This window comes from Siniperca chuatsi, linkage group LG5 (genome assembly GCF_020085105.1).
Source record: "Siniperca chuatsi isolate FFG_IHB_CAS linkage group LG5, ASM2008510v1, whole genome shotgun sequence".
NCBI classification, from domain to species: Eukaryota; Metazoa; Chordata; class Actinopteri; order Centrarchiformes; family Sinipercidae; genus Siniperca; species Siniperca chuatsi.
Window position 1 is genome coordinate 20,901,674 of NC_058046.1, and position 25,616 is coordinate 20,927,289.

General features: G+C 39.7%; 2 protein-coding genes across 11 annotated transcripts in view; both read left to right on the plus strand.

Annotated features, from left to right (window-relative positions):
* The window catches only part of frmd3 (FERM domain containing 3), a 58,607-nt gene extending 43,424 nt beyond the window's left edge, over nt 1-15,183 (plus strand). For all 6 annotated transcript variants that reach the window (XM_044197014.1, XM_044197017.1, XM_044197018.1 and 3 more), the window contains 2 exons: nt 8,047-8,284; nt 9,578-15,183. In XM_044197014.1, coding sequence (XP_044052949.1) covers nt 8,047-8,284; nt 9,578-10,058 — 719 coding nt within the window. In that variant the 3' untranslated portion in view covers nt 10,059-15,183. The remainder of the gene's footprint in view (nt 1-8,046; nt 8,285-9,577) is intronic.
* A 289-nt stretch (nt 15,184-15,472) lies between these two features.
* On the plus strand, nt 15,473-24,831 carry LOC122876706 (F-box/LRR-repeat protein 7-like). Of its 5 annotated transcripts, XM_044197335.1 has the most exons (15): nt 15,474-15,632; nt 15,828-17,569; nt 18,107-18,254; nt 18,599-18,756; nt 19,416-19,453; nt 19,648-19,795; nt 20,179-20,339; nt 21,117-21,271; nt 21,504-21,587; nt 22,179-22,245; nt 22,474-22,596; nt 22,755-22,882; nt 23,216-23,332; nt 23,526-23,633; nt 24,505-24,831. In XM_044197335.1, exons 2-15 carry the CDS (start codon nt 15,979-15,981, stop codon nt 24,599-24,601), a joined length of 3,123 nt encoding a protein of 1,040 aa, XP_044053270.1. In that variant the 5' UTR covers nt 15,474-15,632; nt 15,828-15,978; the 3' UTR covers nt 24,602-24,831. The 5 variants fall into 5 exon arrangements, with proteins under 5 accessions (XP_044053272.1, XP_044053270.1, XP_044053271.1 ...); XM_044197336.1 differs by lacking the exon at nt 21,504-21,587; XM_044197338.1 differs by lacking the exon at nt 20,179-20,339 and having other exon boundaries at nt 15,475-15,632.
* The last annotated feature ends 785 nt before the right edge of the window (nt 24,832-25,616 follow it).

Sequence of the window (25,616 nt, forward strand, 5' to 3'; positions counted from 1 at the left end):
AAAGGTTTGAAAATGTGATTTACTGTAAACTTAGTTACATTTTTTCTTAGTTAAAATAAGATGGTCGGGAATATCAGTCATTAATGCAGTGTGTGCGATGTGTTCAAACAAAACGTCTCAACTCAGACTTGCTGGCGGAGGCCTGGAAGGAAGAAAAGAGTGATGTTAATTGATCCCCTTACACTTCCATCCTATGAATATTTGCTCCGTCTCCCATTGACTTCTATTGAAGCTTGCAACGGACAAATTCAAGCGTGCATTTCCTGTTTCAGTATGATATCCGGCCTGCTCCGGCCAACTCGCAAGCTGTTCACTTTTGTTCAACCTTGACCGAGCAGATGTGCTTAGTCGGCCAACAGAAACACGGATGTGCTGTGTTTGAAAATGGAGAAGATATTACTCTAGTGTGTTTCCTCCGTGTTTTTAGTACATTATCACACTACCAGAGTATAAACTGTTGTGTCACTCTCACACACTCTTTACAGTTTGTGAGTGTTCTGTTCAATATTTATGTATTGGCTGCGTTAGAGCCATGTCATCACATTCTTTTTCAGGGCCGTGTACGGGGAAATTTAATGTGACCATACCTTAAGGCCCAGGCTACTCAGGTGCAGACCATTTCCTGATTTTGCTTCCTACTCCTATTGGCTCCTGACCCAGGAAGCCAAACCAACCACACAAGCCGCAGACAGAGAGGGAGGGACATCACAGAGCACTGATCTTTACTGCTTTATCTTTGACTGATGCTCTGATTATCTTATATAGATTATGTAGATTATATTAAGAGAATATAACCTAAAAATATGCAGAGGACGTGGCAGTATTCTCTGAGCAGGATTCTTCTCTCAGGCTGAGCCACCACCAATTGCAGGGTTAGAGCACGGTGCTGTATGAGTGTATAAACATTTTTATCAACTCAATCCAGTTTCTGCCATCTGGATTTTGGCAGCTAGACACAGTTTTGAAAGATTTTAGTGCGTAAATCCAACTGAAACTATAAAAGTGTTGGTATAATTACCTTGCCTGTCCATACTACTGAGCTATTGCTGCTGTGTTGTATCTTTTCTTTTCCTTCATCCATCTGTCCGTCCCCTCCACACACCACAGGACATGACCCTTTGTCTTTCACTGACATGGAGCCCTTCTTCTCCTATTACCTAACTCCTTCCCGCCATCTTTTACACCCCACCCTCCTTTCTCCCTCCCTCCAAACTTCCTTCACTCTCACACATCGACCCGAGCCATGCTCTTTAGGTCTTCACACATGCACAGTACAATCATGCTGTTGTGCCATCCTTCTCTTCAAATTCCTGATTGACTTCTTCTCTCTCTGACGCCTCTTCTGACAGAATTTGTGGCCACCTGCCTCTCCTCCTCTCTCTTGCTCTCTCTGTCTTTCTCCCATCTCCCCTCATCCCATTTAGAGGAAAATCAATACTTCTTGGCTCAGGGTCAAAGAGCTGCAGCAGTAAGCATCTCGTCTGTCTCAGTTGGTTAGTTTGGGAGGGGCAGGAGGTAGTCATCAAATCAAGGGCCTCATGCACCACTGACAGGATACAGGCTGAGCAATGACACAAGATTCAATTTGAAAATGCCTTGTTTCCTACTGCAGTTCCTGCTACTCTGTGTTGTATGATACTCAATAATTTAATCATACAGAAAACATTTCATCTGTTTAAAAGGCAAAAGTGTTTATAGCTGTTACAAATGGCCAGCTGTCATAAAGAGTGGCAAGATGCAATGAATCGTACAAATGGGGATAACAGCGCACACTTTCGGTCTCTCCTCAAAGGTGTACGCTTTGTTGTACTCACGAAAAATCACAGAAATAGTTGTGTGAGGAATTTAAAAAAGAATATTAAAAAGGAGAGCTTTAGAGAGAAGTTCAAATCCTACTTTGTCATCTTGGCACACCTGGCCTATCGCTGCATGAAGTGGGTGTGCTTGTTGGATTGTGGTTTAGTTACAGAAATTGTGCAAGTTGTATGGAGATGAAAATGTAGGGTTTGAATTTCTCTCTCTAGCTCTCTTTTTTATTTTGTTACACAAATGCTTCTGTCACTTTTTGTGTGTGCATCTGAGAGCGACACCATGATTGCCCTCAAGGAAATCATTCCCTGTTTGAATGATTATCGTGTCTTCTCTATAACGACATCATCCAAACTAGTTTCAAGCATATCCCCACCTTTAAACAGTCAAATGCTGATTCTTATAAGAAGGCTGCTGCAAGGACTTTGGGATAAAGTGTCCTCGAGATGGTCTAGGATCACCGTCTATATTCAGAGCACTAATCTCAGCCATTAGAGGGGAAACAGAAAGCTGACCCAAGGTCAGTGCTGACCTTGTTCTGTTTGTACAGCCTGTCCCCTTCTTATCTACCAAAATCCACACACACACACAGTGGTCATGTTTTGGCTAAGGTTATCACTTGTGGATGTTTCATGGGGATTAGACTTCATATTCGTGTCTCACATTTGAGGCTTCATCCACACACATGTCATCACTTAACACAACAAATGGGACCCTGCGAGTGATGCAACAAGTCTTCTTTTTTCCTCAAGCAAACTACTGTACAGTTCAATTCATATTAATGCTTATTAATGTCCCTTCACAGTTCACACTTGCCTGTCTGTAATCAAAAATTTGCTCGGAGGGATGTATTTGAGTGAATTAAGTTTGTCTCTGTCTGTCATTCTTGGAGTGTCAGAGATTTACTGTGGAGTGAAACAGAAATAAATATGTCTGATATAAAGACAGAGATAAAGAAAGACTTGCAGAGAGGAAAAGAAAGCGATCCCCATCCCATCCTGGGTCAGGCCTGCCCCTCTATAATCAGAGTTAGATTAGCTGCCCCTCTGCAGCCAGGACCACCTGGTTATATATAGAAACTGCAGCTTTGGGCCTGATCCTCCTCTAATGCCCCTCCACTCTTTGTTAACATCACTGACATTCACAGGAGGTCTGTGTATCAGAGAGAGAGAGAATGTGTCTGGTGTATGTCTCTCATCATCTCTCTCAGTGTGTATGTATAGGCATGTGTGTGTGTTTGTGCACGTGTGTGTATGTGTGTGTGTGTGTTCGTACCCATCCCAGCCTCAGAGCTCAGCTGGCAGCCTGGTCAGTCGGGCAGTCGACAGCTGGGTGTGAGGTTTGTCATCAGACTGAACGATGGAGGTCCTCGAGCACAGAAACAGCGATGATGTTGGAGGTGGCCTCATACAGAGCAGTTTGGAGTTGGGGGTTAGCGACCGACCCAACGCAGGCGACACCCTGAGCTGCGGGAGCCAGGGCAGGGCAGGGGGACTCGAGCTGGACATGACCCCAGAGAGGCTGGAGGGTGAGGGAATGCAGGAGGGTCAGGCCGGGCCTCTTGAAGTATTCCACCCAGGGGAGTCTACAGATGAGCGGGCATCATCGATAATAGCGGCTGAGGCCTTGAGGTGCCAGGTGAAGATAACAACACGGCGGAGCCTGCATTTACGTATAGCCAATCACACGGCCCAGGATATTTATGTACGGCTGGTGGGACATGGGGGGCGCGTCGCCGAAATCAATACTGGACTTCCGAGTAATACGCTGGAACAGAGTAAGACTGGGTGGCATAGGCAGAAATATGTGTCAGAAATACATGTTACCTAAAGTTAAAGTTAGTGGCATTCAGTGAAGGTTCATTGAACAGTGCATTAACAGGCCTTTCCATCTTTCCAGTGTATGTATGTTTTAGTTGCGTTGCCAGGTTTGTTGTGGCAACCGCATGGTGCAAACTGTAAGTGTAATCTGTCAAACATCCTGAAACTCTCAAGAGACCTCTTTAATGTATGTGTGTATGTGTGTGTGTGTGTGTGAGAGAGAGAGAGAGAGAGAGAGAAATTGAGTAGTATGCAGCATGCACAAACATACTCTGTTCATTAAGAAAGCATCAATAACTTAAGTATAACACGGTGCTTTGTTTTCTGAGAGAGGTGGCAGACAGATTTGAGGTAAAACAACAGGCTGAAGGATTCAGGAAAGCATTTTGAATATTTGGAGGGTAGATTTGTGAATGGAAGAGAGCTGCTACAACACTGAAAAATCAGCTGAAATGTTAGTTATTTTCATGCTTTTGTTTCTGGTTAAGTTTTATAAGACCATTTATGAGATGAAAAAGTTTCGTGACTTCAAAACAAACTTAAACATTTTGAGTAAATTCACAAAGGCAAAGGCAAATTTAAGAATTAAGCCATATTTTGAATAAAGGTTTAACAAAAGTTTTGATAAAAAAATTAATAATGATTTATCATGATATCTCCTCGTAGTTTTTATTCAATATCAGTGCTAATTTGATTTACAGAAGGTTGGTAACTATATTCCCTGTACTCTGTTTGGAATGTGTTCTCAGGGATAAGTAGACATTAAGACAGGGGCCTCGGGGTGGCTCTTCACATACTGGCCTCACACTACCCCTGTTGTCGTGTCCTTGACCCAACACTGAATCTTTAGGTTTAGCAGTGATGCTTTTCAGCTCATCCTGTTCTTTCACTTGAAACTGTACAGGGAGGGCGAGCGTGAGAGGTCATTCCATTGTAATAAGAGGTGTGTATAAGAGGAGAATGTCTGCAGTTTCCGTAAAATAACACTGAACTTTGACATTGTTGCATTGTTGAAACCGTGCAAAACAAGCAATCTTAACATGAAATACAGTATGTCTTTTCTAACACAGCTGATAAAAAGTCCTTGAAGGAAAATAAGATTTTTGACTTTAGTTAACAAAGTAGAAATCTCTGAAATAGATAGAGATGAATTGCTGTATCTATCGGGAGTCTTGTGTGTTGCTTCAGTCACATGAGTTGATAAATCAGTCAAATTGACAAGGAGAAGAGCTGAGTAAACATACAGTACAGAAAATGACGGCTCTATCCTCACCAATGCACAGTTGTACAGATAAATATACTTTGGAGGTCGACTCAGGACCCGTGGACTCGCCTCTTCCTTCGAGTTGTGACGTTTATCCCGCAAACATCTAGTGTTGTGTTTGTAATAGGCCTCTAAAAACATAAATATTGAATAAACAACGATATTAGATGGTTTTTCAGAAAACTGTCTAAACATCTTATTTCTGGAACAGAACCCGAAGGTTGCGGTTTCACTTTGGCTTTGGGTCGCGGGAGGGGGCTGGAGCCAATTCCAGTCAATCACAGGGATGACAGACAGAGACAGACAATCATTCACACTCACGTTCACATCTAAGGGCAATTTAGAGTCGCCAATTAACCTAACCTCTATGTCTTTGGACTCGCTCAGTACAGGGTTTAGCAGTGTCGCCTCACAGCAAGAGGGTTCTGGGTTTCTGTGTGGCGTTCGCATGTTCTCCTGGTTTCCTCCAGGTGCTCCAGTTTCCTCCCACAGTCCTAGTCCAAAGACATGCAGGTTATGCGACTCTAAATTGCCTGCAGGTGGGAATGTGAGCGTGAGTATACTCGTCTCCTATTTTTCTTCTTTGAAATACAGTTACTTTAACACATTAAGCATGGGTCCATCATTTTGAGGAGGACCTGAGACCCAAGTGTGAAAGTCTCCTTTGATTATTTTTTTATATATATAATAAATCTGTATTCTATTACAGTTTGGTCTTGCCCTGTATTTGGTGTGCAACTGTGCACTGTGAGAAGATGAATTATGATAAATTCAGGCTATCACTGGCCAAGTCTGATGTAATATATTACTCAAGAAACCAAGTAATGTTGATATGTTGAATATTTATGTATATTTTTATCACTTTACTTAGATTCCTCACTTCTGTGTTGTTTTGCTCCTCTCATTTTTCTTCTGATCCTGCTTCCCTGTTTTCAAGTTTAATGCCCCTCTCTCTCTGAGTTCATCCACTCGTTGCCTTTTTGCTGACTCTGTTTCCATGGTAGCTGTCACCACTCGCTCCTCAGGTTTTCCACTCCCTCCATCTCTATCCTTCTTTTATTTCTCTCAACTCATAGTTGACATGGTAACTGATTAGTCAGTTTTGAGTTTCTTTGGCTGATTTTATGTCACTTTTGATAAATGGATCATTGTGAGGTTCAGGTTTGTGGCAAACAAACACCTGCCACGTCAGTATGCTGTGATTTCGATGGTTCAACCTTCCTTTCTCAGCCATGTATGGTAAACTAAGAGGCTACACACTCTCAGAAATCTTAAATGTCAAATGTGTTGTTAATGATGATTGCCCCTTCGTAACTGTGGTTGTGGTTTTCCATTTTGTTAGAAAGAGTATGACTCTTTTAGTTTATGCACTTCAAGACAATAGTAATAGATTTAGTATTATGCAATGAAACATACTGTATACTGAATATTGACAATTTCTATGTCTAGCAGTGTGTGTGTGTTCTTATGTGTGTCTGTGTGTGTGATCACGAGATAGAGTCTGGATTAGAAAGGTGTTGACTACTGAATCATATGTCACTGGACATTTACCCCCCAGCTCCTACTTAATCCATAGCAGGAAGACAGCTAGGCTTGTTTTTTAACATTCACATGCACATATATATATATATATATACACACACACACACACACACACAGGCGCTCACATTCAGATTCATCGTGTGCACCGAGGCATCAGTGATGTCTGAGAAACTCATCACTAAGTTAACACCTCAGAGTGAAGTGCATCTATACACACACACACACTGCATTCTCCTCTCTGTTGTCAAGCTACGTCACATCAGCAGGAATGACTGTTACACTGCAGAGTTATTATATTTTAATTGAGCTATAACAATTGAAATCAGCACGCATGAACACAATGATAGTTCAAACAGTATCATGAAGTTAATCACAGCCTGAACTGAACTGTATTACTCACACTCACAGAGTTAATGTCCCCTGCCAGCATCCGTAGGGCAAATGCAATGACTTAAAGCTGCGACATACGCTTGGAGCCTGGAGCCAAGCAGATGAGAACATAAATATATATAAATAACGTAATTGCACCTCATATTTTCAAGGTTGAAGCGAGGTTGAATATTTATTGAGCAACATTAGATCGTTTTTTTGGGGTTTTTTTTTTATTTGTCAGTATTATGGGTGATATCTGTGGGTGCTCGATCCTTAAAAAATACAAGATCGCCATCATGTGGCTAGTGTGTTCAACTGCAGCCCAAAAGCTTGTGCTGAGAGTGGCCCTTTGTCCCAGTTGCATACAAAATAGCTGTATTTTGTGTATCTGACACATTCACACATTGTGCCATACAGGAAAACACAAAAGACAGTAAGAGACTACTTGGAAAAAGTCAAGTGATTGTTGATATGGGTGCGGCAGCTCGCTTGATATTTGTGAAGTTTTATATTTTGAAAACCGCAGCAATATTACATCATAGTCATAGTTAAGTTGACGTCCTTTTGCTTAAGCTGGGTAGCATCCTGTTTAAAAAGAAAGGACAAATGGGACAGTGCATACTGTAATCTGTCAAAATAGCAAACTATTAGTATCTACAGCTAGTGTATACATTATAATATAGTATTAGTATATAGTATGGAATATGGAATTGGGACAATGTAGAAATATTATTAATGTAAGTTAATAGTTAGTACATTTATTTATATAGCATCTTTTCAAGAGCAGATGTCACAAAGTGCTTCACAATAAAACAGACAACAGACATGAAATGCATCAAGCTAAAAAGATACAAAGAATAATATTAAATAACACTAAACACTAAAATGGCACATAACAGCAATTATTTTTATATCCTCTCTTAATTTCTGCTTCTTAGTAGAAGTAGAAACTACCTTTACTTTTACTAACTTTACTAACTATAAATATAATATAATACAGTATATATCCAATTTGTGTGAAAAAAGTGGAGTAGATTGTTTGCCAGTAATACGTAAGCTCTTCAGTCTGACTCATGTGATAATGCTGTTTCACCGTATTTTGCCTTCTCATAAGAACTCAGGAAATCTTTTTGACAGTAGGTCTATAGTCTCATGTTAATGGAAGTTATCTTTAAGCCCAGTATATGATGTAATGTAAAACATGTTTCTTCTGTCTTTCTTGTCTTTTTCCCTCACCAGGTGTTGTTGCTGTGAAGGACTCTGTCCCCTTGTCTCCTCTCAAACCTTCAGCCGCACCTACAGACACAGACCAACAGAGTACTGAAGGAGGAAACTCTGCTTTGAGCAACGACCTGCAGCCTCCCCGTGTTTCCATGGAAACCTCAAATCTCCGACCTCAGACTACCAAAGCTGAAGATGAAGTGGAGGAAGATGACGATGCCAGCGGCCCACTCACCATTTCTGAGCTTGTCTACAGGTCCACAGAGTTTATAACAAATTATTCAAAGTGGCTATAATCAGTATTTTATTATAACTATGTTTTATAGCCTCTTTTAGCTCATTGTTTTGATTTTCTGGCTCCCAACTTTACTGGGCAGCTGTTTTCAGTGAAAAACCCACTGTACACTACCTGCTCACCAAGCAGAAGATGACAGAGAGAAAAGTTAACAAAAGTTAGCACCTAGCTGATGAACCTAGTGAAGCATTTAGCAGCTTAAGAGACAGATGTGTCCCTCAGGAGCTGGTGGAGACAAAAACAGAGCTAAAAAGAGACTGAATATTGGATTTAAATCTGTCAGGTGGCCAGAAACATGACTCTAAATAAATTAATAAATGCTAATGCTGCTCTGTATCTGCTGGATGTGTAAATAAGCCACTATTTGCTAACAAGTTCACCATATCAACTTATTACCATATTACATCAGTGTATTCAGCTTGTTTCTGCCTCCAAGTACTCAATTTAAATTATAATGAATCTGTTACTGTAGGTTTAGGTTGACCTAACTACTTTTAAAACATCTTTTCTAAAATAATGTATCTGCCCATTTATTGTTGGTGTCATTTTTTAAAATATATTTAGCCCTATATATATATTGAAGACTAGATGGGTCATGATTATATTAATAAACAAAATAAATGATGACATATATCAATAACAAATTAGACAAATATATGTCAAGGGGAAAGATCCCTAATTTAAGTAAATAATAAATAAATATCTGTTTAATTATTTTAATACTCCATTTAAATTTTAACAAATTCCGAGACATGACATAATTCAGATATTTCTGGTGCAGCTATGATGGTAAATTGAAGAAAATTCACCTATTTAATACATATAATACAGTAAATGTCACATTAGATATATTGCATTTCAAGTTCATGCCACTTCTCTAGAAGTAGTCCTTCTGGAGCATGAAAGCACAATACATAATGCTTTAATCACTAGGAATCACTAGTGCTCTGAATAGACAACATAGGTTTAAGGTGAAAGTGGATATACCACAAAAGTGGTTTACAACTCTTCATATTTTGCCCAGTAAATTACAAATTGACAGTTAACAGTGGTAGATAACAGTGTAAATCGACATTCACTTATAAAAGTGCAGAACACTACTGCTGTACTGCTGTCCAAACAAAACAATGGCAGCTCTGACATCACCCTTTGAGAAATGTTCCTTCTTCCTCTTTTAGATCCTTGTTCATTCCTACTAAGTATATGATAATGTGTTTTCTAAATGTGTTTAAACATCTTCCCTCTCCTCTCCAGCCCCTGTGCCAGCATGCTACCCACCCCAGTGGACGACAGTCAGGGAGGCGTCGACTTGCTCTTCTCCTCTCCAGTCCAGAGCCCCGCCAGGCTGCTGAGGGAGCTCCATGCCGACCCCGACATCCAGGCCCAGCTGGAGGCCGAGAGGGAGCGAGACCGGGCCTATGAACGCACCCGACTGGCTGCGAGAAGTCGAATGGGTGGAGTCCTGACCAGCAGCCTACGCCTGCTGTCGTCCAATGAGAGATTCAACGCATGCGTGCTGAGTGTGGCCCGCTTTGCTGCCGTGGTAATGGGCGTCCTGCTCGTCACTGTGCCCACACTGCTGCTACTGCTAGAGTCAGACATCGACGTGTCGTTCCTCCACGAGATCCGCCAGACACCAGAGTTTGAGCAGTTTCACTACGAGTATTACTGCCCGCTTCGGCGCTGGATCCTGTGTAGGATCAGCATGGCCATGGAGAACCTCTGGTCAGACTGAAGAGGAAAAGAAGGAGAAGGAAAAGGAGAGAGTGAGGAGTTACTGCGGGGGAGACAAATATGCCCAAATGTCTGTCTCAACATGTAATTTAATCTTAGGTTCAGTCTTAACAACTGGTGTCTCTTGAGACAAAAGAACCAGTCTGCAAATGGGATGAAATGAGTTCACTTGTTTAAGAGAAAGTCCAATTTATATTATGAGCAGATGCAATAGATCACTTATGAGGGCTCACAAAACTGTAGTAGGTTTTATTAAAAAGGTGCCTCAGATATACTTTCAGGGTTCCCAGAATGAGGATGCCTCTTTGTACAACATTATTTCTGATTGAATTACACTGAAACAAGTAGATTTGTTTCATCTCTTTGGCAGCATAATTTGCTGTCTTGAAGAAAGAGAGGTAAGAGAGAAATAAGATTTGAATCATAGGATCCAATCACTTGTTAAGATAGACATGTTTGGCGGTTATGAACTGAAAAGAAAGAGGACAAGAGATACTGTAAGTGTTCGAGGAAGAACCTGTTGAAGGGAGAGATGAAAATAAAAAATGAGGGAAGCCATGGACAGAGACAAAGTCACAAAAAGATTCAGAAAGAAAAAAAGGGGTTGGTTTGGTTTTATTAGAAGTTTTAGAGGTCTGTTCACTCCTGATGCTGACAAGCTGATGCAATGACTCATTAGTAAATATCACCAACCATCCTGATTGGTTCGCGTCCTCAGAGCGGAGCACCCGATTGGTCACAGAGCCTGTCAGTCATGACGGAGTGGGTGGGGACAGAAAGAGAAATGATTGATTTGTCACTGAATGCAACAATAGCCACAGTCAGAGGTACATTATATATATTTAAAAGCAAAAGAGAAATATTGATAATTAATACCAATCTTAACTAAGTTGTTTTTAACATTTTGTACATTTTTATGTGATCCAGATCTTTCAGGAATTTTTCAGTCAGAGGATCTACTTTGAGCTTATTTTGAAATTAAGAGTTTACAAAAGATTACAAAAAAAGCTAATTTATTGAAGTTTATCGGGGTGGTGGGTGTTGAGAAATTTAAGCTGTTTTTTAAGACTACCGTCAGCATTGGTTGACTCGGTAGCACCCTGGGTTTTTCCTACAGTGGCTATAGCACAAATCTTTTACACAGACCACAGATTACAACTGTTTCAGATTATGTGATGTCATTTTGGAGGGCGGCAGGAGAGAAACTTGAGTCTGTTTATGATGATGAAACTTGTGTGTTTTGTTGTTGTTTTGTTAGCTCACTGATTAAGGCTACTAGTGCATCTTTCAGTGTGTTTTAAGAGAGTTTTAACATAAAACATATAAAGAATTGCTAAGGGAAGAAAAGGTCACCTGTAGGCTTATGAGAAAAAGTTACTGTGGGGAATTGTGTTGTAATTCTGGGTAAAACTGTGATTTTGGACTTACAGGTGGGTTATTTGTTAGTCGATGGTGTGCTAGTTTTGAGGGAGCTAAGTGATATGGTACACTCAAAAAAGCCCAGAGGAACAGGTGTGTATACTCCAACTACACTGCTGGTACGTGACACTTGATGGGACACGTGATGCATTTAAATCTCTCATACAGGTCGTTTTCTGGTGTAGAAGATGTTGATCAGACTGAACGGGAGAACAGTTGCAGGTATTTAACTTACAGAAGCAGATCAGCATTTTAGTCACCAAATCAAATTAGAAATGATTTGTAGCCATTTCTAAGAGGATCTGTGATAACATCATATTTGTACCTTTAAACAGAGTACGTGACGGTATTATTTTCTCATTTTATTGTCAGTGACCAACATGACAGCATTATCAGGAGTTATAGACGGGGAAGATGTTCAATAGTGAACTTTGAGGAATGTGATTCTGGCTTGAGTTGATATAAAGTGTTCATGGACGTTCACAGCTGATATGGCTATTAGTTCCCAAATATTCTGGAGCCATGGTGTCAAACATGAACAATATCAAGGTTAAAACCAAGAGGGGATGCAAAAAAGTGATTTAAAAATCTTTATTTAGTACAAGGAATGAACTGACTTTATGCTGTCAAAATGTATTGGTCTTACAGTATATAAGTGTGTGTACTGACAGTACACAAAGTTGAGGTCACAGTATGAAATGAAATCGACTCATTGGGCTAAAGACTAAATCTGACTCCTGTATTCCTGATAAGAAATGCATCAGTCACTTTTGGGAACTAACATCCATCATCACGTGATTGTTCATCATACAGACGGTGCCTGTCAGTTATAGTATAGTGGCTCTGAATGGCGAGGGGAACAGAGATGAGAAATTACTTCAGATCCAATAAAAGCAGATGTTTTATTTTTTTTAAAGTTCTGTTCAAAATGTAGTTCGATTTGGATCAACTTCTCAGGAAAGGGCATTAGCAGTTTATGTTCAAAATACAAATATGTGTCTAAAAAAAAATGCATGTAATCACAGCATCCACCATATAGTTTATCCATAACATTCATACATGTCTTGCTATTATAATATTATGAATATCCAAACACTGTATGTATTTATTCCAAGTCTGTAGCTAGACATAAATATGGCTGCAGACTGTCTGTGATGTTGTAGCCTCATTTCACTCAACTACATATGCATCCATGTCATTCTAAAAAAAGTTTTACCCAAAACGTCTTTACTGATGAGAGCCAGTAACTGCAGTTTAGCTGTCATAGCTGAACCTCCACATTGGTACAATGCTATCAAACAAGCAACAGCAACATGGAGTCTAGATTGGCCAATTTCTCTATCAAAGCTCTCACACAATACTACAGTAGTACGCTCTTATAAAGAACTGAACTAATGCTATAAAGTTTATTTTCAGGAATCACTCTCCATACTCTTTGGCTGCTACAGAGACCTCTGCTGTACACATTACCATCAAAGCCCTCTAATGATAATCGATCAAATGTTGCTGCCTCATACTATCAGCTGTGTTGTCATGTAACTCTGTAGACTTTATGCATTAACCAGCTTTATGCATATAGAAAATATGCAGTAACAGAAACACGCTTATTTGGGACAAAGCATTTATTTTCCTACTACAGTACATGCACTGAGTTTCAATGCTGAAACCAAGCGAAGGGCCAAACCACTATGATGACGACGTTTGCATTTAACATCACAGACTGAGACACAAACAGCTTCACTGTAGTGGATGAAGCTGATCTGTATGCACTGCTAAATGATCACCGTCATCCCATGATAACTAACAAGAGGGGGATATCATCATGAACTATCATCCCGTCTTCATGTGTAGCTGTTGCTCCTCCAGTATGCACCAAAACACTCGAGTGATTCACTGTAGATTTAAAATAAAAAGACTCTGTAAAGGCTTCGTGTACACAGCTGTACAGACATAGTTTGTCCCCAGCTTTGGTCCTTTATTTCCCTGCTCCTAACTATCCCCGGGTATCTCTCACTCGCCTCCTTTTTGCTGACCTCTCAATGCAAATTGCATGACCTCATCTGTAAATACTGTGTTTATAGTTGTGGCAAAAAAAACCCAATCTGGGTAAAGATTTCCTTTCTTTCTTCCCTCTGCGTGTCTTGTCTGTGTAAAGCGATCTAGATATAGGCTTGGCTGTCTTGACCATCTTAGATGAATGCATGTTCTCTGTGTTTTTACCAAGAGAAGATAGGGAATATAAGATAAGAGTTTGAGACATTAAAAGGCTTATCAGGCAAATCAAAATTAGGCACTGGTTAATCTGAACAGTTTTTTGACCACATTTAAAAACCAAAACACATCATGCAGTGTGCTTTGGGCTTCATTTTAATCAATGACTTGACATGACAAGATGTGATTGCTAATTCTGTTAGCTTCCTTTCAATTGATCCCAAAACAAAACAGGATTTTGTCTCAGTTAAATTCTGTCTCAGTACAAAAGGGAAAACCTATTGACAGCTGCTTGGAAAAGATCATTTTACAATCTCCTAAAGAGCTGCTCTAAAATATTTGACTAGTTAGTTTCGTTGTGCTTATGCTGTGTGTGTATGTGTAAATCATTAAAGCCAGACGCTAAGCGCTAACGCTAACACCTAACCTCATTGCTAACGGAGCATGCTATTAACTGAATCGATTGAGTTCAGAAACATTAATTGTTCAGTTTTTAAGATGTTTAAAAACACTGAACCGAATGAATGGAAAATAAAACACCTCAACTCATTGCAAACAACAAAAGGCCTTTTGGTTCTGTGATTAAACAGATCTCTGGCCCCATATGACACGGTAGCATTATATTAGTTTGTAGCTCATTTATCAGTTTAGCAGCCTTCATGAATTTAAAAGGGAATTTCACACCTTTGAGATTTAGCTCTTGTTTTGAGCTACTGAACTTGAGTTCCTATGTTTTACAAACAGCATATAGACGGACAGAGAGTACAACTGTTGTTGCCTGCACTTACATAAAACTGTGATAAAAACATCATCGAGATCACACACCTGTTGATGTCATATCTGAGGTATTACTTAATACAAATTCAGATAGTTCCTGACATGAGTCAAGTATTTACAAACCTTAAATTTAATTACCTGCCTTTTAAGTATCAGTAAAAATAATATAACAAAAACTGCTTTACAGACAACCAACACATGGAATTCAAAACTGTTTCAACCTAATACACAAATACTGCTTTTAATTAATTTATTTAAGATTTTAAATATTTGATCTCAGGTCTACTATATGCAAAACTATTGTACATCATATGGTAAAGGAGAAAAATAGGCTGTTGTTTATTATATTATTTCAGTGTTGTGTGGGCATGTACAGTAGCAGATTCTCTTGCACGGTCACTTTGTTGTTTTTGATTGTTAGTCAAACTGATTGTTTTGTTGTTTTATTGGTTAGTCAGATTTTTTGTTTAGTTTTTTTGTTCTTTTGTCATTCAGTCTCTTTTAATAAGAAACTCTGGGAGATTAAATTTATGAAGAATCAGAAAAAAAGACAAAAAAATAAATCCCTAAGTAATGACCCCCTCTCTTCTGGGACAACCAAGCCTTATGAACTTTGTGAAGTGAAAATTTTGAATGTTTGTATGTTATAAAAGAAAACATGGATTGTTTTATATGTTAATACTGCCACAATAAAGCTCCCTAATGAATATATATTGAAATATGGTGCCTAATGTGTGGATTATTTATATGTTTTGTTTATTGTGGTTAAGTTAAAGGTTTTTGTTTAATCTCTGAGAAAAATCCCTACATTTCTAATTATTCTACTTCTCAGTGATCTTCCTGTCAGCACACATTGAAATATGAACCTTAGAGTCAAGACAATTTCCCAAAACTTTCTCAAAGCTCTGTCTCCCTCGTGTGGCGTTAAAGTGAGATTGCACTTTGTGTTGGCGTTTCTATGATGATGTTTGTATTAGCAACACAAGATTTCTGGGAGTGTTCAAACCTTTACTATCAGGAGTTGACTGTAGTAGACTAGAGTCTGTTCTCTACTGGATGAGTTTTCGAGTAGAAAACTTCTTCATCCAATGATCTCAAGTAAGCTCGACTATACTGACTCTACAAGAAGGATTGTGCTGAAATATACAGAAGAGAGGAGACCTTTGGGGTAAGAGTGGCTGTAGTGTAGCTGCTGTTTTATGGCTTCGATGGACAAAATTACCTTTCAATCATAGAGAGAATATTTACATAAGCAGGAAGAAGTATGTCTGATACAGCAGGTGTTGAATATGTAATGCATGGTGATTATTTTTGTTTAGTGCATCAAATGGAAATGGTTGTTTTGCTTCTTCTGTTTTAACAGGACAGTTTTCTCACTGTAAGATATTAGTGTGTACAGTCTAATCAGGAAGGAAAAAAACACATTCAAGCAACAAGACAATGCATGAAGGCTGTGTGATTTCGCAAGGAGAAAAAAAATAACTCTGCTGCAATCTAAAAAACATGAGCCACAGATGACTTTTCAAACAGCAAATCCAAGTATGGAGACACATCCTATCACAAGGGCAGGACAGACTGCGTCTGACCTCCTGGAGGACTCTGGGAATTGTAGGCAGATCATTAACCCGGAGCTTCTCAGTGACTCTCTCTTCAGTGAGCAGCAGAAGCTGAGGCGTGTGTTGGACTGGGCTCACACTTTCCTCAGCAGTGGGTCAGAGGTTCACCATGAATTCTGCAGAGCTGACAGCTTGATATTGGCCAATAACGAGCAGACGGAAACTCAGAAAAACTCACCTGCATATAAGCAGTCATCTGTAGCTAAATACCAACATCCTGTCTCCTGTACTGCAGGTGGTAGTGGGGTATTTGGTTTGGAGAAGGTTTGGCAACTTGAACCATCAAATTATGTGAACAGTGAATCAAAAAATGACCTCTGTGCATATAAACCTCCTTTTCCAGATGATCCCTGCATCCCCTTCTCCTGTACCCCAGGAAGAGATGAGGTAACTCAGCCTGATGACAGAGAAACTCCTGAAAATGTGACAAGCATGGAGCTACTGGATGCCACCAATAAACAAACTTGTAGCCAAGACAACAACTGCAGAACAAGCAGTCTGTTCATATCGAATCAAAGACAATGCACCAACTTATCAGACAGAAACACAAATCAAATGCTCGCATCAGATGGTGTAAAATGCTTGATCAAAGAATCCACATCATGCTGGAGCGATACCCGTCACAAGATGAGCACAATGTTGAAACTGAGTTATAAAACAGCTCAGTCAGAAAGTGACATATCAGGTCATGAGATGGAGCTGAGCAGAGTAAAGGCTGAGGAGGGGAAGGTGGGATCAAGGAAGGAAGTTGTTAAGGAGAAAACAGAGGATGCTAGGATGGGCGAAAGGAAGGGAAGGGTAAATGAAGAACAAGAATATAGCTCAGAGTTTGCAGTGTTTGCAAAGAATAACATAAGCAACGGTGCGCCTGAGGGGACACAGGAACAGATAGAAAAGACTTCAAACCTCAGTTTTAACTGTCATTTGAAAATACCACCAACTTCAACTGTATATGAGCAGTACCAGCTTTGTGTGGATCAATTGCATCACCTCAGAGTAAGTCAAAGCCAACATATCGGATGCTTAATAGAGTCACCTGCAAAAGAGAGAATGACATCTGAAGAAATTGCAGCAGCTGTTGAAGCACCAGCCCTGCCTACATCTGGCTTTGAGTTTAACTCTACCACAAATCCTGAGATTAAAAAACGTCTTAATAAAGTAGGAAGCAAAAGGGTTACAGCTGCAGAAAGAGATGTCATTAATAAAAACCAGGACAGATCTAAATACAATAGAAATAGGGCAACACTTCCTGAACATGGACAGACCAAACATTGTGTTGAGAGTAGATCTGTTTGTCAGAGAAACACAGTTACCAGCGACACACATTTGGATCTTGATTTCAACAAATGTGGTGAATTTATAAAGGGAACTGCAGGAGGCATAACTTCAACATATAAGGTTATTAACACACCTATGGAGCACCTGAGGAAGGCACCTGGTGAAAATGTTCCCACTGTGGAGGAGAGTGCTGCACTCACTACTAACCCAGGTATTGAATATCATATATGACGGCAGTTAAATGTTGTATCAGTGCCACCCATTGTTGTGGTTCCCAACCTGGGGGTCAGGTCCCCTCCAAGGGGTCACAAATAAACCTGATTTTCAGGACAGTGAAGAAGACAAAACACACTTTTGCTAGACAAATTATATATTTTTTTAAGACTTTGGTTGTTTCTTTAACCTCCTCATGCCTCTAAAATTATTTAAATGAAACAATCTGAAAAGGAAAAATCACTCTTTCATGGAACCATTCACAAATCAAGAGGACATTTCTTAATTTTAAGGTTAAAACCTTTAGGTAAAAAGGTTGGGAACTGGTCAAGGGAAAGTCCTCTTACTATTTTGTTCTCTGCCATTTCCTTTCCCTTTACTCTTCTTCACAGAGATGCCAAATAGGTGATACAATTAATAATGATGATGATAATGATTTGTGCGTGTGTGAGTGTGCGTGCGCATGAATATACTGCATGTGTTTGTTTTTCTGTGTGTCCTTGTGTGATTTGCCTCTGTCTGTGTCTGTGTTCAGGTTTGCTTCCAAAGAGAATCAGACATAATCCAGGTGCAAAGGGTTGTCGGAGTGGTGTCAAAGGTCAAAAGAAAAAAGTATCATTGAGACTCTGTGAAAAGTCAAGTGTCTCCCTGTCTTCTCCAACCAATAAAGAAATATTGCAAAGGTAACAGATAATCTACAAAATGAACCTGTAATATTCGCCTGAATTCATCTCATTAAATAACTTCTCGTCCATACTCACCCATTCAGCAGTGCCCAGCTTTTTAGTTTTAGTTTTGTTGCAAACTTGGATTCACAATTTGATTTAAAAAAAAAAGGCAACACAGCTTAGCAGCACATGAAAACAGGTATACTTTTAGGGGAGAGCGTGCACTTCCTGATAGACAAAATTATTATCTACATTCAAAATATCGAAATCAGCTCTACAAATAGCATCAAATGAAATGTTTTCTAGGTGTATTGTACTATACTATTGTCAGGCTGAACCTCCCCCTGTGTCCCTTGCAGACCTCAGTCATCAGGTGTAATCGAACACACAAAAAGACACACACCAGAGGACAAAGTGAAACCTACTTTAGCCTATAGAGTTACAGCCAAATGTCTGCCACGTACAGAGACACACACACCTCTTCATGATGACCCCAGACCAACGTCACCAGCCTCAAGTGAGTTCAACGCCAAATTACATGCTGAGAATATTACCTACAGACACATTATGAAAAGCTACAAAAAACTAATAAATTAAAAAAGCAAAGTCATTCAACAATTCACATGAATGGCTAAATATAATGGGTTTATACTTGCGGTGTCACATAACACAGATTTGCTTCTATTCCTTGTGAGGAATCTTTGTTTGAATTGAATTTCACACTTTATCGGACATCGTTCAAGCAGCAAGTCATAAGATAAAGGGGATTTTCATTAGAGTTGAAAAAGGAGTTCCGTGTGCTTACTTAATGCGTGTTAATCATGTTGTAGGGACAACAGTTTGTTCCAACAGTTTCATTACACTCGTCTCCTGTATGCGGACATAAATCAAGTTCTCACAAGGTTAACTATTTATTTTAAAGGTTTAGACTCTGATTTCCGTTTTCCGTTAAGGTTATAGGGAAAGGTGATGTTTCAGATTGTAGCAGTTAATTAATTAAGGGGGGTGGGGGCTATTGAACTAAACTGATTATGTAACTACTACTTTAGTAAAGTCATGGAACAGTAAAAGTTTAGTAAGACTTAAGTAACATCCAATGATGAGAATTAAAACTTTTATATAGTTTTTAATAGCCTAATAGAATATCAATATATAACTCTTTGTTTACCTTTACAGGTGCATGTCAATGTGAACAAACTGACTGCAAACACAGCGTAAGAAATCTTTATTTGTTCATGATATTATTATGATTAATTAACACATTTATCAAATGCTTTAAAAGCTCATGACACTGCAGTATTTCAGAATAATTTTTAATTAAGAGAATGCTTTGGGTTTCTATCAAATATCTGTTTTGTTTGAGAGTTATAATGAGTTGTATATGTGTTGTTGTCGTTATGTCTTTCAGCCAGCAGGTGTCCCTGTATTTGACTGCTGGCTGTGTCTGCCTGATGAGGTGTGGCTGTCCATCCTGTCTCTGCTGCCTCACAGTGATCTGTGCAGAGTGGTGCAGGTCTGCAGCCGCCTGCACACACTGGCCACTGATCACACACTCTGTGAGTCAGCCCGCTGCACTGTAAACTCTTCTCACTTGAAAAAAACAAACATGTTTTGGCTAGAGTTAGTGTTAAGCAGCCTTTTTTGCATCAAGGTTCAGGTTAAACATTGGAGTTAATGACATGGGTAAGTGGGATGTCCTGAACTTTTCCAAGTAGGATTTCCAAAGTGTGTGTGTGTGTGTGTGTGTGTGTGTCACAGCACATGGTGTGTTCTCATGATGTAAATACCTCCAGTGCAGTGGTGTACTGTACCACTCCCTGGACAAACATACAGTAAGATAACCCAGACCTGCACCATCACATGCTCTCATACCTGTACACACACTGTAGGTCAGAAAACATGCTCATATACTGAACACTAAATCTTTCTCTGTCTGAAGGGAAAAATCTGAGGATTGAAAACTCCAACCTGACGGAGCGGTGGTTACTTTGTGTGGGCCGACGTCATCCTCGCAGTCTGTGTCTGTACAGCTGCAGTGGCGTGTCTCTCACCTCCTGGTGGCTGGAGGTGTTTTTCACTCTGTGTAGAAACTTTCTAGAGGTAAAACAGTAAACTCGTCGAGTCAAGTCAAGAGATTTCATTATTGTGGCGTACTTTCTTGATCGCTCAGAGCAGGCATGGAGGATCAGAGGTCAGCAAAAGGAAAGCTGTAAGGGGTTGATGTGTGGTGAAAGCTTTTGGATGTTTGCCATCACATGACTTTACAGCATGGCCCTGTAGGATGTAAGATTAGATCCTCCTCATCATTAAGCCACTGTTGTGTCTTGTCTCTGTTGAATGTTCTGTCATTTGCCAGACAGACTGACATTTTATTTTTTTCTATTGACACTGTGAATTTATTGACCCCACATCCTGAATCCATCTGCCTGCTGTCAATGGCAACAAAACATGAAAGTACAGTAGCCTACATTAAGTGTCACTGGAGCGGACAGTAACTCACCACAGCTACATCCTTTTATTCTGTGAAAAGTAATAATATTACTAACAACACAGTAGATCACATGTTGCAGGCTACATACTCATATACACATATTGTATTGTGACTGAATTATAGCCACAAACAACATACAGTATTATTATTTTAATTGTGTAAAATGTATTTTCATTTTTCAGCATTTTGCTTTGCTGTGATAACTTACCAGCAATCATAAGGAATCACATGTTAGACGAGATTATTTAAAATTGAATGTATGCCTCTGTAACTGTTTATTTATTAGCCAATGTCACATGCAGACTCACTGGAGAATTGTATTGTCTTTCTGTATTAAGTAGGTGAATAGTCCATATTATATCTATCCTGTCATTTGTTAATTACAGGAAGTCAAGGTCACAAGTTGTACTGGTCCGGGTCTCCATGGTGACCAGATGCTGCCTCTGATTGGTCAACTGTGTCATCATGTGATCAGTGTGGATGTGAGCTGGAGTGGAGCAACAGATACAGGAGTGAAAGCTCTGAGTGACTGCTGCGCAAGGTCAGTTTCACACACACACACACACACACACACACACACACACACACACACACAACATTTTTACATGTTGAAAGTGAATTTATTGTCAAAGTGTTTGTCGTACAACATGCGTCCTATAGAAAGGTGCTTGTTGACGCAGTATATGTGGTAAGTTCGAAACTTACTGGGAGGATGGATGGACAACTAAAGTGTCAGGATGCTATTCAGTATTGATCCTTCATTAATCCTGTAGATTACGACTTAAATCTGTTGTGCTGAACGGCTGTCATGTCACTGATGACCCACTGATGAAACTTGTCATGAGACACAAAGAAAGGTATGTATAAGTATGTCTGTATTTATTTATGTACTGTAAAAATATTAAGTTGCTATAGCTTGTACGATAATGTATGTGCATGTCAAGACGGTCAAGACTCATCAGACAAAGCATTTGAGTGTGAGTATATGGGTGTGTTTTCCTGTCTATGACTCTCAATAAATTGTCTTCATAAATGTATTTGTGAATGTGGATTCCTCTGTGTGACTATTGGCCCTTTAACACCAAGTTGTTTAATGGCTGATATGATTTAAGCATGTTGCATCTACATTTAGTAGTCAGGTGTATCATTGTATCGTCGTTGGGCTGCAGCAGTGGCAAACACTGTTAAGCCGTGCATGAAGCATTGGGGTTTGGGATGGATCTATGGCAACATCATGTAATACAATCCTCAATACACTGAGGAGTTTTGATTGTGTGGCTGTATTAGTTCTTCATCTGGCTAGAATGTGTCTTTGTTCACCTTCTGAAGTGGACTTGACGAACACTTTTACATTTTCCACCTGCCTTTTTAGTGGATGATCCATGCAGATATAATCAGGATGTGCACACATGTCTGTTTCTGTTTGTGTGAGTGTGTTCCCACATTAGTCTGTGCAGGTTGGAGGTGTTTGGCTGTCAGTTCCTCACTCCATCCTGTCTACAGAGAGTATATGAGGTACTTTATTTTAAAGAAGTAACCAAACACAATTTATCTTGTTTTAAGCTGCTAAACATTGTTTTGCACCACATACACCATGTCTAAAATATGTCTCGAACATGCTGCAGCATGTGAAAAAGACTCCTTGTACAGTGCTTATATACACGTTCTATGTATACAGCACAACAAAACAATGTTTTCCACTACATGTTCAGTATGTACAGTATTTCAGTCTCTGTGTTTTAGATGTGTCCTGGCCTTCAGCATCTTAACATCGGACAGGTGCCAAAAGTCAACGCACGTAGTCTCACAGTGATGACGTCACAGCTCAAATGTCTCATTTCACTAAATCTCACTGGACTACAGGCAGTGAGTTTCAAATTTTGTGACTCAAACTTACAGAAATGTTGAATCTATCTTCAAAGCTTTGTATGATTACGAAATTCTGTCTTTGGATTTTATGGTACAAAGTCTTAATGTATCTGGAGATTTAAATGGATGCTCTGCATCTGTTTTTACTGCATCAGGTCACTGATGCCTCAGTGGACACTTTGCTTCAGAACTGTGTTGAACTTCAGAGATTGACCTTCAGTTCCTGTCCTGGAGTCACTGACCTGACACTGCACAGCATCAGCAAATACACACCTTGTATCAGGTACACACACACACACTTGAGCTAATTAATTCCCTTGAGACGTACCCTTACTTTAACGTAGTGCCGTCTAACCTTATCCCTATGACCGAGTCTTAACCCTAAAGTAAATGGTTAGCTTTTCGGGTGAGCGGGGCAAAAGAAATGTCAGAGGGGTTTGTACCAACAGAAATGTGTGTGCTGCAGGAAATCACAAAAAACACAACTTGCTCTTAACTGGGGTTTCAGTTAAGTTAGACTATGTCCAGTTTTGGTTGGTAGTCTTGACTGATGTGGTCTTGACATCTTGACAGTTAGCAGCTATAGTGTGTGTATGTCCGTGTGTTTGTGTGTCAGATCCCTGGATGTGAGTGGCTGTAAGGCAGTAACAGATGCAGGAGTTCAGTCTCTGGCTCTGGGATGTATAAGACTTCAGCAGCTGGATCTCAGCTCCACTGGCACAGGAAACAGAGGGTACAACACATGTCACATCACAAATTGAGCTCTATGTTGGTCCAGTGGTGTGATTTGGTAAAGATCTACCATTACTTTTGAATGGATCTACTGTAACAACTTCTTTTGATCACTTAAGCTGTGTGTGTGTGTGTGTGTGTGTGTGTGTGTGTGTGTGTGTGTGTGTGTGTGTGTGTGTGTGTGTGTGACACAGGGTTTCTCTGCTGGCAAATTACTGCAGCAGACACCTCCATACTGTCAAACTCAGTTTCTGCCACATCACCTTAGAGAATATACTGAAGCTCTGCAGACACTGCAAGAGGTAAACACACACGTGCCAAAAATACGGAGTCACTATTTGTCTGCCTTAATTTCACAGAGTAATCAGTCTCTGAAAACACTATGAAACTTATCAACACTTGAATATGTCTATGAAGGTTCAGTTGAAGGTGCAGTTAGCTCTTTGACACTCTTTGGTCAAAAGCTCTCCGATGTTGCTGCCTTTATTTTAACACCATGAGGAGTACGTGTTAAATCGGTTCAATGACTCTTAACTCTGTTGTGCAATACAACTTTTAAAATTGCGATGTAGAAAAGTAATTCTCAAAACCAATTCACTGCTTTAAACTTTCATCAAAGTGAGCACTTTTGCTGCTGATGACCAGAGTGAACATGAACACATGTTTATAATTATTATAAAGTATTAAGTTAAGCTGTCGGGAAATTCTGCTGTGTACATATACTGTATCTGCCTTATACTTACAATATGATATTTAGAAGTTCATACTTGCGTGAAAACATTTCTGACTGTTAATTGTGACACACTAAAGGAAACAGGCATTTAACTGGCATGAAACTCTGTGGGGCTTTCATAAGATATTACAAATACCAAACATGCAACAAGCCGACCCTATCTTGCTTTGATGTGCACAGTGTAGATGCCAAACATGAATACAATCACCAACCATGAATACAATCACCAACTGTCACAACTGTCACTGACCTGACAGATCAGATCTTCTGCCAGTGGTGTAATTATGGGAGTGATATGCCAGAATAAAAAAAGTCTAGCACCTACTACCAACACCAAACATCTAACCATGTGATAACTGCTCTGTAGCTAGAAAACCTAAAAAGCACCATAACATATGACCACACAATTACACTTATTCCATGTTTCTTTCTCTCTTTAGGTTGAAGATGCTCCATCTCTATGGCTGTGCCCATCTCCCCACTGAGAGAGAGATCAGAGAAGCTAACACTACTGTTAAAGTTTACCCTCTGTCCTGACTCACACACAAACATCTGCACACAACTGGACAGCCATACAAGACATATCGAAGAGCAAAATTTTACTAGTAATAGTAGATCATCTTGAAAAGAATCTACATATCGTAACATTTTTACCTTTATTACATTTATTCTTGTGATATTACAATAATGGGCTGAATGAGGTCCATTAAGTCTCAAGGAGGATTATGACTTAATGTTCAGAAATGAATTAAATGCTTTTGAATATCTCTGCATGTGTCTGACTGTGTGTGTTCGGAGATGGATTTCAGATGTACTATGACCTCCCATACGGAGGCTCCATTACCTGCAGGGCATTGAGTATTTAATCTCAATTTAATCCAGCTGTGTTGGAATCTTTGAAATGGGTTACTTGAGTTTTTCTAGTTTTGATCAGGCTCATTAACTTGTTATCTTTACCTTGGCTCATTAGTTACCCCCGTATTTCTGTGAGAAAAGAGCTAGTTTACTCTATAAAACAAGACAAGATGCACTGGCAGTTTAACCATGCTGGTTTGTGTGTGCAGCTGACTGCAGTGTGTGTAGCAACTTATCACCAGCTCTCTGCTGTATTCAGGATACATGCAAGCATCCCTCACAGTGTCTTCCCACATGCCCTTTAGAGTATGGTGAACTCTAACACTAACATTACAAGATAGAAAATAGAAACATTAACAGAATGCATATACAGTGAATGGCAAACTGCTATGCAAATACATGTGAGGAAAAGTAAATATGATCCTGGCCACACTGCACACTGTTCTATCTTTTTGGCTTGCCTAGAGGGATTATTCCACTTTGATGCTAGTTATTGCTTTAACAGCATTTGCAACACCACCTTTGAGGGTTCCTACAAAATTTGTTTTTGTCAGGAGTGTACCTGTGTCAAAAAAGGAAAGAGATAGAGGAGGGAGGGTATAAAAGTGAGCCCAGTCTGCCTCAGTGACTCAAGCACCTTGGCCACTGCCTGGTGTAGTCCCATCCTTCTTGTGGTCAAGAAGGATGGGACTACACC

Bases quoted from the DNA above. Each gene is read 5' to 3' on its own strand.
- LOC122876706 (XM_044197335.1), top strand. From the start codon at position 15,979: ATGACTTTTCAAACAGCAAATCCAAGTATGGAGACACATCCTATCACA. The intron at 18,757-19,415 runs GTGAGTTCAACG...TTACCTTTACAG, and splicing joins ACCAACGTCACCAGCCTCAA to GTGCATGTCAATGTGAACAA. The intron at 23,333-23,525 runs GTACAACACATG...TGTGTGACACAG, and splicing joins ACTGGCACAGGAAACAGAGG to GGTTTCTCTGCTGGCAAATT.